The sequence below is a fragment of the Sitophilus oryzae genome, unplaced genomic scaffold (assembly GCF_002938485.1).
Source record: "Sitophilus oryzae breed Bouriz unplaced genomic scaffold, Soryzae_2.0 scaffold_178_pilon_pilon, whole genome shotgun sequence".
NCBI classification, from domain to species: domain Eukaryota; kingdom Metazoa; phylum Arthropoda; class Insecta; order Coleoptera; family Curculionidae; genus Sitophilus; species Sitophilus oryzae.
The window spans coordinates 1,579,769-1,593,081 of NW_022146490.1; the positions used below are offsets into that span (position 1 = coordinate 1,579,769).

Consider the following 13,313-nt stretch of genomic DNA (forward strand, 5'->3'; position numbering starts at 1 on the left):
ATAGGGTTTTTTATGTTAACGTCTTATCTTAGTCTGTGAGAGATGACAGATGGTATTAGATAGCATTAATTTTAGTTTTTAAAAAGTGATTTTTTTTCTGATGTTTATGCTAGTAAAACACTTGATAACTCTTTACCTTAATCATTTTTTTAAAAAGTTTTTAAAAAGTGATTTTTTTTCTGATGTTTATGCTAGTAAAACACTTGATAACTCTTTACCTTAATCATTTTTTTAAAAAGTTTTTAAAAAGTGATTTTTTTTCTGATGTTTATGCTAGTAAAAACACTTGATAACTCTTTACCTTAATCATTTTTTTTTATATACATTTTATATTTTCATATAGAAAAGGAAATAAGAATAAAGTAGTAAGCAACCTTTATTCTACCGCAAAAACGCGTGCTTTTTTAAATGAAGGTCCAAAAACCGTATTTTGGTACATTCAAGGTCATACGCGGGTGGACAGTGCAATAGCCGTGAGAGAGGAGGAGGAGGAGAGAGGTATAATGAGGGGATAAACATAAATCTCTCTCTCCTCCTCCTCCTCTCTCACGGCTATTGTACTGTCCACCCGCGTATGACCTTGAATGTACCAAAATACGGTTTTTGGACCTTCATTTAAAAAAGCACGCGTTTTTGCGGTAGAACGCAGGTTGCTTATCTACTCTTAGGTACATTTTTATCTTCTAGATCAGTAATGTCGTCATAATTTAAATGAACTCACAGATAGCAATGGGGCACTGCACCGAAGCAGTATTACAAAATATGTGAAATAAAACTGTAATACAAATTGCTCTATAAAATTTAATAGAAATAAATTTATTTATGAAAATTAAGTTATGAAGTTTTATTTTTCCTAGGAAAAAAATAACATTTATATTTTGATCAATTTAGAACATTACAGTTAAAAAAATATGTGTTAGAATAACATATTTTTAATAAAATTGCAGCTTTTAATTTTTATACTTTTTTGCTTTTATATCAATAAGAACTAACGTAAGGAACAATTCATATTTATACTATGAAAACACATGCATATTTTTTGATGTTTTTAAAACCAGTGAATGATGTTGAAATATACTACACCTATTATTCTTATTAACTAACTTTAATTACAAACTTACACATTATTGTCATTGGAAATAAATTAATTTGGATATTCTATTTGTTTAGAAACTTTTTTACCTATTGTAGTTTTTTTAAAACCTACTTGATTTAAAACAAAAAAATGTCACCTGTTGTGACAAAATAAGGTCTTTTTTACCAGAAAACAATCTAGTGAGCTTTTCTAATAATACTTTATTTGATATAAAAAAAAAACGGCGTCAGCGATGGCTATGAAATGAAGATCGCTGTCATTTTAAATGTAAATTTATATGGGAAATGTCATCGATTGCCATTTCCCAGCCAACTGGACGCCGTTTTTTTTCGATCATGCGGTATAATATGTATTCCCATCTGTTAATCTTTTTATTTTAAGGAAGATTTAGGAAGGGTAGCTTAAAACATGTTTGTCAATCAATTATCTTTATATGTCGTTTGTAAAAATATTTTACAGTAGTAGAAAATAAAACTGTTTTTAAGGCGAACAGCTTCTTTGCTAAAATATTTTTTTGGTCCCAATACATAATGATTTACATTTTATTTTTAACTTCAAATAATGAATTTAATGGAAAAATTGCAAGTCATAAAAACGTTCTAAATATACAAATCTAACCATTTTTTCCATACCGTTGCTCCAGTTTTTTGTCAAATTAACGAATATTAGAAATAGTTTATTTCAACCTCTTCAGCTTATTTTAAAAATGTTGACAAATAACAAAGAATACACCCCTTAAAGTTTCGCATTTGTCTTGATATACTCTGTTAAGACAACAGTAAATAACTTGTAATATAACTTCGAAATATAAATTTGAAATTAAAATAATGATTTGTTATAGTGATTTACGTTTTATTAATTTTGATTTTTTTTTCTTAAATTTAATTTAAAAGTGATTTACGTTATTTATTAATTGAAACGTTTAAAATTTGAATATACGTTCAAATTTTTTTTTTACAATAAATTTGTTTATGATAAATAATTTTATAATAAAAATATGACCGAATTTCCTGGAAAGTTTGCCAAATTTGTACATATGAAAACCTAGCTTTACCACTTATCACAGAAAATCTCTATTCCTTCCCTTATCACAGAATAATACAGGAACGAACCATATGCGACAAAGATAGAAGATTTAGATATGTCGTTACTGTTTTTTATTTTTAATGGATACTTTAAAAGCCGGGTAATATATGGTAATCTGTGATGGTAATATACTATATACCTTTGACTGTCTGGTAATAAGTGTCAATTTTACCATTGTGAGATTTCTCGGAAATCAGGTGTACATGTGTTTAAGTTTCATGTGTCAAGAGATCCTAATTTATGTACAAAGTGGATAGAAAATTGTGAGTTCATTCATATAGAATTTTTTTGCACATTTTGTATGTAAAAATACGGCGTTAAGTTACCTTAGAAATGGTGATCGATGGCTTTTACCATATACCGTATGATCGAAAAAAAAACGGCGTCAGCGATGGCTATGAAATGAAGATCGCTGTCATTTGATATGTAAAATTATATGGGGAATGTCATCGATCGTCATTTCCAAACCAATCGGACGCCGTTTTTTTTTCGATCGTAGGGTATAATTTAACACATTAAGAGTTGTCCATCGTTATATTTCTATATCTATGCAAAGTTTACGATGGATAAATCAAGTAATATTAAGTGGATACAAATTATAAATGAATCAGTGAATATAAACTGTTATAAATTATAAGTAGGTAATGCAGTTAGTGAATATACCGTACGATAGAAAAAAAAGGCATGGGAGTGGGCTTGGAAATGAAGATCGCTGTCGTTTAATAGGTATGTAAAATTATATGATAAATCTTATCGATTGTCACTTCCAAATCAACATGACATGCATCTGTACATCATTAATCTCACGACTAGAGTTTCCTGAAATCCCGAACTCCCAGGATCCCGGCGGCGTGTATGTTTATCTCCGAAATCCCGATATTAAATTCCGGGATCCCGAAAATCCCATAAAATTTAAATGTCCAATCTAAAATGATTCGACTTTATACACCTTTCAAAGATCAACAAAACAAAGTAAAATTCATATTTAGTAAGTAAAAAAATGCAGTTTCAGACAATAGTTTGGTTTGGTTTGGTCGAATTTTGTTAACACTGTCTAGTCTGGGCTTTTTTATTTGATATATGTTAATCAAATAAAAAAGCCCAGACTATATAAAATCAGGAGCTAACTCATAGAATCATATCAATTCTCTCTGATGTAGGATAAGTTTCTATTTTCGGAAAATTTCTCAGATTTTTTTTTGTTTCAACTGACGAACTGACACAAAATGATAACTAGTTGCTAAAGTTGAACTAATTTGACAGCTATGTTGAAGTAACGTCAGACATATCACAGCCACCCTAGATTTTATCAAATAATAAAGATCTATTCACACTAAATCATAGAAATGAAAATATCTAGGAAAATCTTTGTTTGAGGGGTAGGCCGGCAACCTTAATAGTATTTGGAAGTGACATGAATTTCCCATTGAATATCGGAATAATATTCTGGGTGATTCAATTAAACTAAAGGAGTTATACAGGGTGGGTATTAAAGGAGTTATACAGGTTATACCAATGTTCAGCATTAATTTTGCCCCACCCTGTATAACTTTATGGGTCAGGTTTTAATTTGATTTAAAGTGCAATAGAGTAAATTCCAATTTAGGTAGTTTTTCTTGAAATTTAAAAATTGTTCTTCAAAATCTTAAGTAAGTCTAAAACCTTACATTTCAGTCATATACTTCCCTAATAAAACACACCTTTATTTTTCTCTTAGAATCTAAAAATTAATTAATAAAGGGGGTATTCCCTTACAAAAAAATACAAATTTGATGTGTAACTTTTTTTGGGGACACCCTGTAGAACTCTCTATATTTTTAAAACGTACGCAGAATTAACTTACATATGATCACAAAATTTCATTTCAATACGAACTGGTCGTTCTCCTTGGAGCCTCCGAGTCATATGAGAGGCGCCACCCTGTATAATTTTTATATAGTTGCACTTTAATAAATTGTTAGTTAAAACTAACAGTCCTACGAGTGTGGAATTTTGTACAGGTGGATTTTGGACATTCATCTCTTAAGAGAGTGAAATAAGGGATGAAAATTTGTACAAACATTTGTTAAAATCGGGTTTAGAAGTATGAAATTCTGTTTGTTCCTTATGTAACGTAATTTAGTAATAACAAGCAATTTTTTTTCAGAACGTCCACACCTCATTTCACCCCGTTAGAGGGCGAATTTCCAAAAATTGTTCCTGAGTGCTAAATTACGTTACATAAGGAACGTCTGCGCAAAATTTCATACTTCCAAAACCGATTTTAATGAATTTTTGTACAATTTTCATCCCTTAATTCTTATGGGGCGAATGCCTAAAATTCGCTTCTGAGTACTCACTTTCATCACTTGAGGAACCTCTGTGCAAATTTTCATACTTCTAGGACAGATTTTTTTCAGAAAGTTCACCCCTCATTTCACCCCCTTAGAGGGAAAATTTCGAAAAATTGCTTCTTAGTGCTAAATTACCTTATATAAGGAACGTCTGCGAACAATTTTATACTTCTAAAACCGATTTTAACAAATTTTTGTACATATTTTCATCCCTTATTTCTTAAGGGATGAATGCCCAAAATTCGCTTCTGAGTATAACTTTCATCACTTGATGAACCTCTGTGCAAATTTTCATACTTCTAGGACAGATTTTTTTTCAGAACGTTCACCCTTCATTTCACCCCCTTAGAGGGAAAATTTCCTAAAATTGCCTCTTAGTGCTAAATTAAGTTACATAAGGAACGTCTACGCAGAATTTCATACTTCTAAAACCGATTTTGACAAATTTTTATACCAATTTTCATCCCTTATTTCTTAGGGGATGAATGTCCAAAATTCGTTTCTGAGTACTCACTTTCGTCGCTTAATTAACAATTTCCAAATTTCAAACTCCTCGGACTAATTTTAAAAAAGTATACAAAATTTCACCCCCAGTTTCACCCCTTAGTAGAAGAATTTCCTAAAATCGCTTTGTATAATCGAACTGTTAAGTTACGCTACTTAAGGCACCTCTGTGCAAAATTTCGTAGTCCTAGGACATGCTTTTTTTTGTATACAAAAGTACCCCCCATATCACCCCCTTAACGAGCGAATTTCCAAAAATTGCCCCTTAGTGTTCAATTACGTCAGTCAAGGAGCACTCGTGAAAAATTTCATACTCTTAAACCAGATTTTAACAAATTTTTATGCAGCTTTTCATCCCTAATTTCACCCCCTTAGCGGTCGAATTTTCAAAAAATCCCTTCTTAGTGCTCATTTACATCACTTAAGGAACCTATGTGCCAAATTTTATTTATTACTATATAGATAACCTTTACCCTTATTTTCAGCTAATGAATATTAAGAGACAAATAATAAAAATAAAATCTAAATTATAAATTTCATGGCTATAAATAGAATATATATGCATCTAGAAATTCTGACTTTCAAACATCCACTGCGACTAGTACCGTATGATCGAGAAAAAACGGCGTCAGCGATGGCTATGGAATGAAGATCGCTGTCATTTTATATGTAAATTTATATGAGAAATGTCATCGATGTTCATTTCCCAGCCAACTGGACGCCGTTTTTTTTCGATCATACGGTATTTTCATATCCAATTGTCTAGTATTAAAGTCCGAATATACATTTTCCCTGGGTTTGACCGGGAATTTGCTTATAAATGTGAACAACCGGCTACGTCGCTTCACATCGCGTGGCCCGTGGTGTGGCTCCAAATTCGTTCGTTTTAAAAATATTATTAGATTTGGCTATAGGCGCCCTCTGTGTCATTAATAGGGAACTGTCTCATCGAAAACATGCTGTTCCGTAAGCAATGGCCATCTGGATTATATGTTATCTGTGGTTAAATCTATAAAGAACATGATAAAATGTATATGAAATGAAGTAAAGTTTAAATCGATAAGAATAAATGAAAAATGCAAATGGTCTAAGCTATACTAAAACTAAGACGTCATCCCCCTTAACTTAACCTAAGTATACTCTAAGGTCGGAATACAAATAGCAAACTAAATCTAACTAATATCTAAACAGTCTTACTCTGCTCGATGTGATATATTTGAAAACTATTCGAACTTCCTCCGGCTGAGCTACGGTGTATAGCTACAGGGTTGCTACGGCCGGCGGTGTACAGCAGCTCGATGAATGTCACCGGAGCCCACAATTGACAGCAGACGTGCAGAGGAACGGCAAGTTGTTGAGGTGAACATAAAAAAACCCTCAACGAGGGTTTAAGATGTCCAACGGGTACCTCTACACGGACAACAGGAACGGATGGAATTCTGGACTGTTCTGTGCTACGGTCTGGATCGGTCTTCTTGCTCTACAATTACGAACAACCAAACAAGACTTAAGAAAGATAACACTCAACTAATCTTTCTACACCACGTGAGCGTGGAAAAGTCGAAAACCAGTCAACAATACGAATAAAAATCAGTTGAGCATTGAATAGGCAGAAGAATTATAGCATATTGGTCGGAAAATTTGGCTATTTTATTGTTGCGGAAATTGGTCGGCGGTCCATGTAAATCAACAAAATCCAACCACGTCTCTGACCAAATGTGTTTCGGAAGCCTTAATCCTTCTCTAGGAAAACCTGTTAACTACCAACAGAGAATGCTTCACGAAACGGCAGCCAGTTCTTCACGACGATACTCTTCAGTTGGGGAGTACACAAGAAGTGATGCAAGGATTCGATTTACGATGTTCTAGAATATTTTCCACAGCCATATTCCATATCCGGTCAATAAACGAACTTAACTCACAATTTCCCACAATTAAATGAACAAATTGCACACTGCGATCCACATCAAAAATAAACGATTTAACAATGACATTTTATCTGATAATTATAAAATTTCAATAACCAAAACAAAGGATAAATAAATCCAAAAACATCTGATTTGATCTGACAGTGACAAGTGACGGACAGGTGATATCAAAGATAAAGAGAGCTCGACAAAATTATAATGCTGGGCGGTATCCAGTGACAATATTCTGTGGCTGTATAATATCGCGGTGTATATCGGGTTGCATAATCGTAAAATTTTAAATAAAATAATATTTAACAATAGAATTATAGTAAACATGATGCAAAAATAATAGTTGTTTGCGATAATTTATGAGCTAGCACACAGAGGTCGTAGCGATGAAATTTAACTGTTACAACAGAGAGACGACATCAAATGGGGACGGTGATGGGCCGGTGCGACCGATACAGTGTTGCCAGTATTTACGGGAGTGGGCAAGGTAAAGCATAAGCATGGAGGGAGTACGCATTCAGAGGGGCGGTGCTATATGTTAAGCTTCGTATTCACTATCAGAACGAACAAAGGAATGAAATTGGGTATATTTGGACAGCAAACCGAACGCATCCGGCCGTTCGCCATTCGGTTCGTTCCATCATCCGTTTCCAGTCGGTACATCAGAGACGTTCGCAAACGAATGAGAATTATAGAACTGCGCGAACATGACTGGACGTTCGCTCATTGGATAGTAGCATGCGTTCGTTCGCATAGTGAATACGCACCTTTATGTAGATGAAAGGGTGGGGAAAGGGAATAGATCACCTGAGATCCAAACTATTTTTGCATCATTCTTTTCGCCTAGCTGTTTCGGTGTGTATGTTAAGTATTTCAAAAATGGCTATTTATACGACCGAAGAGAAGGTGCATATCGTTAAATGGTTTTACATTTCCTCAAGTGTGGAAGAGGTCATTGGACGTTTTGTGTTCACCTTTCAAGATCGCCCTGTGCCTTGTGCCACAACTGTACGCAACATTGTCCATAAATTTGAGCAAACAGGTTGCATTGCGGCGTACAGAAATTGTGACAATAAGGAAGGCGCAGAGAAGGCGATTCCCGACAAGGAAATTAATATTTGTGCCGCGGTCGAAACAAGCGAATCTTATCCCAGCCGAAATATAGCCGAACAAGTTGAACAATGCTCGAACGGTGCGCAGGGTTTTAAAAAAGCATGGATATAAGTCCTACAAAATCGGTACCACGCAGGAAATTTTTCCCGCAGATTGTAACAGACGTCTGGAGTTTTGCGAGGCTGTAAGATAAAGAGCCGATCGAAATAATTTATTTTTGGAAAATATATTATTCTCAGATGAAAGCTCGTATCCTTTACATGGCTACCACAATCCTTCGGTAGTACGTTATTGGTCTCGAGAAAATAAGCACCTTAGTATAGCACTGCGGACACAATATCCACAAAAACTAAATGTTTGGGCTGGCATGCTACAAAATCATATCATTGGGCCTTTTTTTATTGATGGTATGTTAACAGCTGCCAAATATTTGGATATGCTACAAAACCAAATTGTAGCAGCAGTTCGAAATTTGCCGATCAATTTTGAAGAAGTGTGGTTTCAGCAGAATGACTGTCCTGCGCATAACGCGCGAAACACAATTCTGTTCCTTCAAACCACATTTCCCAATCGGCTAATTTAAATACAAGGCACAATTAATTAGCCACCACGTTCTCCTGATTTGTCGCCTAATGGCTTCTTTCTGTGGGATATGTAAAAAATTCCATTTATGGCCATAACCATGAACGACCCATGAATATTGACGAGCTGCGATTAAAAATCGTTCAGTCGTTAGAAAATATCTCCGCTGTTATGTTAGCTAAAGTTAGGTTAGAGTTTTATACAGGTTTTATTAGGTTTTATAAACGAGTTTTATATTTTTTTAGGTATTTTTGAACCTTTGATTTAATTTTTTTACAATTATTTTGCTAATTCTCCTTTTTTAAAGTTGTTTAAAGTTGATTTTTCGTCATTTTTTTAATGCTTGTTTTAACTTATGCTGAAACAGCAACAAAAACATGAGCAGTGTAGGTACAACCGGACGTTTAATTATTTTTATTGTTAAAAATATTAAAGCTGGATTCAGAGTATCCATAACGTAAGCTGTAAGAAGAAACATTAAGCCGTAAGAAATATAAATCTATGCTAAGTAATAAATCCACTCATAGTACAACCACAGTAAGCTGGAAGCAGTAAGCACGTAACGTAAGCCGTAAAGAAATGGTTCAATTTCATTTCTTACGTTAACGATTACGGTTTCGGCCGGTATAAGGAGCGATAATCGTTCGTTCGCGTGATTGAAATTCCGCTTTCTTTTCTTTAACCTATAAACATGTAACCGAACCTGTCTTGGCGGCTTTTGTTTATTTTGTTTTCATTTGTGATTTTCATTTTCTGCTGTGTTAATATTGACTGTGCTGGTAGTTTTTAATCCAAAAAATGAGTGATTTCGAACAAGAACAATTGCTTATTGATTATTTATACATATTGACTTTATACAAATACATGCTTTTTATGGAAAAGCATATTGCAAGCAGGAAGTATATATTCTAGCAACTGATGAACCTTAGCTGTTGCTTCTTAATAGTGTCACTGGGAAATTTCATTATATGTGAGAATGTGTGCTTGATGTTTAATCTTGCAATGATTAAGTAGCCAGAATATGACTGGTGCTCGTTTAACAGGAGTGGGTTATAAAAAATGTAATAAATTCTATTTTTTGTGGGCGAGTTTCAAATGTATCAAGGCCTCCATCGGAAGCCTCGTCAAGACCATCTTCCTCATTTTCAAATTATATTTTAACCCCTTTAACATCTCCTGTTCAAGGCAATGAGGAAGTTTTGTGAGAAGTAGTGTGTGAAAGAGAAGAAATTAATGAAATAGAAAGCCCAGGCTAAAAAAGGGATATGGTTGAGGCTCTTTCCGAGGAAGAGTCAGTAGTGAAGAGGACAAGAGCCAACCCTGAAAACAGCCTCTTAGCACAAACAATAACTCCAGGGGCTCAGAAAAGAGGCAGGCAACACAAATCGGCGGACACTGTAGAGGAAACTTTAGGAGTGTTAACAACATATCTTCAAGATAAACAAAAGCCCAACAAGAACATGGCATTCGGGCAATATGTTGGCTTTACATTGCCGGAAATGTCCAACCAAGAGGCTAACTACAAAAAACTGAAAATTGTTGAAATTTTAAATGCAGATTTTCCTTAGTAGTTAGGTGTATTGTAAAAGTTTGAGTTTGTGTTTTTTTGTCATTAGGCATATGGTTATTATAAGTTTTTTTTTTATTTTTACTTCGTCGTATGGTTCAGTTTAGTTTTTGTAAATTAGCTTTGTCAAATAAATTTCTTAAATACCAAAAATAGGGTCATTTATTTTTAAATACTTTACGAAACAATTAAAATAAGATCTTAATGTATTTTAAATAGCAAGAGGCAGATATTACATAATTTCTCTTCCATCATACAAAACTTTATTTTGCCATGGAACTTGACCCTCCTCTGAAAAAAAATAATCTTTTAGCGTGTTCCTAGCAGAGTACAACATTTGAGTTGCTCTGTTCGCAGCTACTCACCCCACTGATTCTAGAGGATTAACATCGTCTCCCCACCTTCCCAACCGCTACTCGGTATCAACAAAATCTGTTGGACAGTAAGTAGAGTCTTTCCTATTTTCTACTTCATTTTTGGCATAATTATGCAAGCATATGGTTGCTTTAACAAAAATATCAACATTGTTCACCTCAGCTGTCACCATGTTTCGTAAGAGCCTCCAAGGATTGACAAGAATGCCAAATGCGTCTTCAATCACCCTCCGTGCTCGGGAAAGACGATAATTATAAATCCGTTTTTCTGGATCTAAATGTCGTCCTGGGTAAGGTCTCATTATATGAGTCTGTAATGGAAAAGCTTCGTCGGCTACGAGAGTAAATTGACTTAAAATATTTGTGTTTGGTAAACATTTTGGTGGCGGAATAGATAACTGGTTTTGTTCCATCATATTTCCAAAAACTGAATTTTTGAAGACCCCCATCACTTTCGCTACCATAAGCTCCAATGTCTATCAGTGTAAAATTATAGTTGGCGTCACAACAGGCCAGTAACACAATACTGAAACTCTTCTTGTAATTAAAGTACTGGCTACCAGTTTTTGCTGGTGCTTGAATGGAAATATGTTTTCCATCCAATGCCCCTAAGCAGTTTGGAAAATTCCATTGGTCTTGAAACTCTTTCACTATCTTGTGCCAATCCTCCTCAGAAGATGGTAGTTTTAAATAAGTTTTCGAGAGGGCTTTCCAAATTGCTATTGCAGTCTCTCTAATTAAACAATGTACTGTGGAATGTCCCATTTGATATTTCCAGGCAATGCAATGGTTTGCATTGTCGATCCTTGTGAGAAGTAACTACAAAAAGAATATATTGTAAACACGCCTTTTATTCAACTAATTAAAAACAATTTAAACGCCTAATAATAGTAAAAATATCACCAGTTCACCAAAAAGATTCGTCCCCCGCCGACGCCGGTAGATAGCTTCTCCCGCCCACCAGCTGACTGCTATCCCACCATCGCCTCCCGCGTCGATCGTTCCGGAGCTTGCAGCGTTGCCGATGCTACTTCGCCGTGCCCGTCGCCATGTTGCCATTTTCCTTCGCCTCGGAAAAATCACTGGTTACAATATATATAAAACTCCAGTTTTTAACAGGGTACCCTATTTGCAACTTACTGTAATGTAACAAACGTTGATCCTCGTATGTAATATTTTTAATATCAATCAGCTTCTTCGAAGTAGAAGGTAGCTCGTCCAACTTTACACCTTTCGACCAACGTTACACTTTTATCAGGAATGATGCCCATCATCTCGTTATATGTTGGTACAGCTTTTGAGTCCCTATCTTTAGAGTTTATCCATCTCACTAATTCGCTCACTAAATTCACCTATTAAATCCTTGATTCTTTCTAGCATTTCTTTAGCAGCCCACTGCTTAGCCTGTTTCTTTGATTATGCTTTGGCTTGGGTCATTTTTGATGCAATTTTACACTGAAAAGTAAATTCCTGCTCCTGAGTTTAATGGAGTTTCCAGAGTGGGACCGCCTCATGCCAAGGAATTTCATAAATAGTTGTGTTTTAAATTAGTATAAATTGTGTGTAAATTGTGAGAAAAATAAATTCGTTGAATATTTCATCGTGAGATTAAATTAGTGGACCCACGGAATCCGTAACAATTGGTGACGGAAGTGCGATTTAAGTGGATTTTGAAAATTTTCTCAAGCCGCAGCCGGTCCTGTTTAATTTCTTGATTTTCTGTAGGCGGTCTTGTTCTTCTTGACGTCGTAACTTTTCCTCTTCCTTCTCTCTTCTCATATTTTCCATAAAATCGCCCAATAATTTGCTTACTTCCTCCAATTTCTACGCTTGCTCTCTCGTCCCAACCATAAAATTCTCCAATACGGTGTAAAATATTTTTTCTCACAATTTATACTAATTTAAAACACAACTAACTATTTATAAAATACCTTGGCAAGGAGGCCCCACTCTGGAAACTTCATTAAACTCGGGAGCAGGAATTTACTTTTCAGTGTAAAATTGCATCAAAAATGACCCAAGCCAAAGCATAATCAAATAAACGGGCTAAATAAATAAATAAATAAAATAAATAAATAAATAAATTCAATCTTATAAACTATATAATATAATAAACAAATTTCAATCTACTTCGAAGAAGCTGATTGATATTAAAAATCTTACATACGAGGATTCTCGAGCGCTAAAAACGAAAACCCCTATTACGGTCCTACAAGAGCTGACAGTTCAAAAGGGTTTGGCTCCTCCAGATTTTCAGATTGTCTTGAGTGATTCTGGGGCGCACGAAATTCGGTTCGATTATACGGTGACTGTATCTGGAATAACAGCAAGTGGAACTGGACCATCGAAAAAGGTAGGAAAACATCATGCTGCACATAACGCATTGAAAGTCCTAGAAGAAGTGGGCATCTATAAGCCATCCGAAAATCCAGTGGATGAATTTAAAGTCCCTTTCAAAGAAAGTGCGGATCATTTTAAAGCTGCATTAAATTGCATACTTGAATTGCTAAAAATATGCATGAAAGAGAAAATTCCTGTTCCCGAGTTTAATGAAGTTTCCAGAGTGGGACCGCCTCATGCCAAGGAGTTTTATAAATAGTTAGTTGTGTTTTAAATTAGTATAAATTGTGAAAAAAATAAATTCGTGAAGTATTTTATCATGAGCTTAAATTAGTGGACCCACGGAATCCGTAACAATTATTGGTGTCGGAAGTCCGATTAAAGGGGATTTTGAAGATT

The 13,313-nt window shown here is 34.7% G+C and overlaps 2 protein-coding genes across 2 annotated transcripts; one reads left to right on the forward strand and one right to left on the reverse strand.

Annotated features, from left to right (window-relative positions):
* Positions 1–10,424: 10,424 nt before the first annotated feature.
* On the reverse strand, positions 10,425–11,857 carry LOC115882605. Its single transcript, XM_030900798.1, has 3 exons — positions 11,478–11,857; positions 10,566–11,393; positions 10,425–10,491 (listed from the first exon to the last, which is right to left on the reverse strand). The coding sequence occupies exons 1-2, from the start codon at positions 11,631–11,633 to the stop codon at positions 10,827–10,829; spliced, it is 723 nt and encodes a 240-aa protein (XP_030756658.1). The 5' UTR covers positions 11,634–11,857; the 3' UTR covers positions 10,425–10,491; positions 10,566–10,826.
* Positions 11,858–12,586: 729 nt separating this feature from the next.
* On the forward strand, positions 12,587–13,173 carry LOC115882624 (interferon-inducible double-stranded RNA-dependent protein kinase activator A homolog). Its single transcript, XM_030900818.1, has 2 exons — positions 12,587–12,601; positions 12,712–13,173. The coding sequence occupies exons 1-2, from the start codon at positions 12,587–12,589 to the stop codon at positions 13,171–13,173; spliced, it is 477 nt and encodes a 158-aa protein (XP_030756678.1).
* The last annotated feature ends 140 nt before the right edge of the window (positions 13,174–13,313 follow it).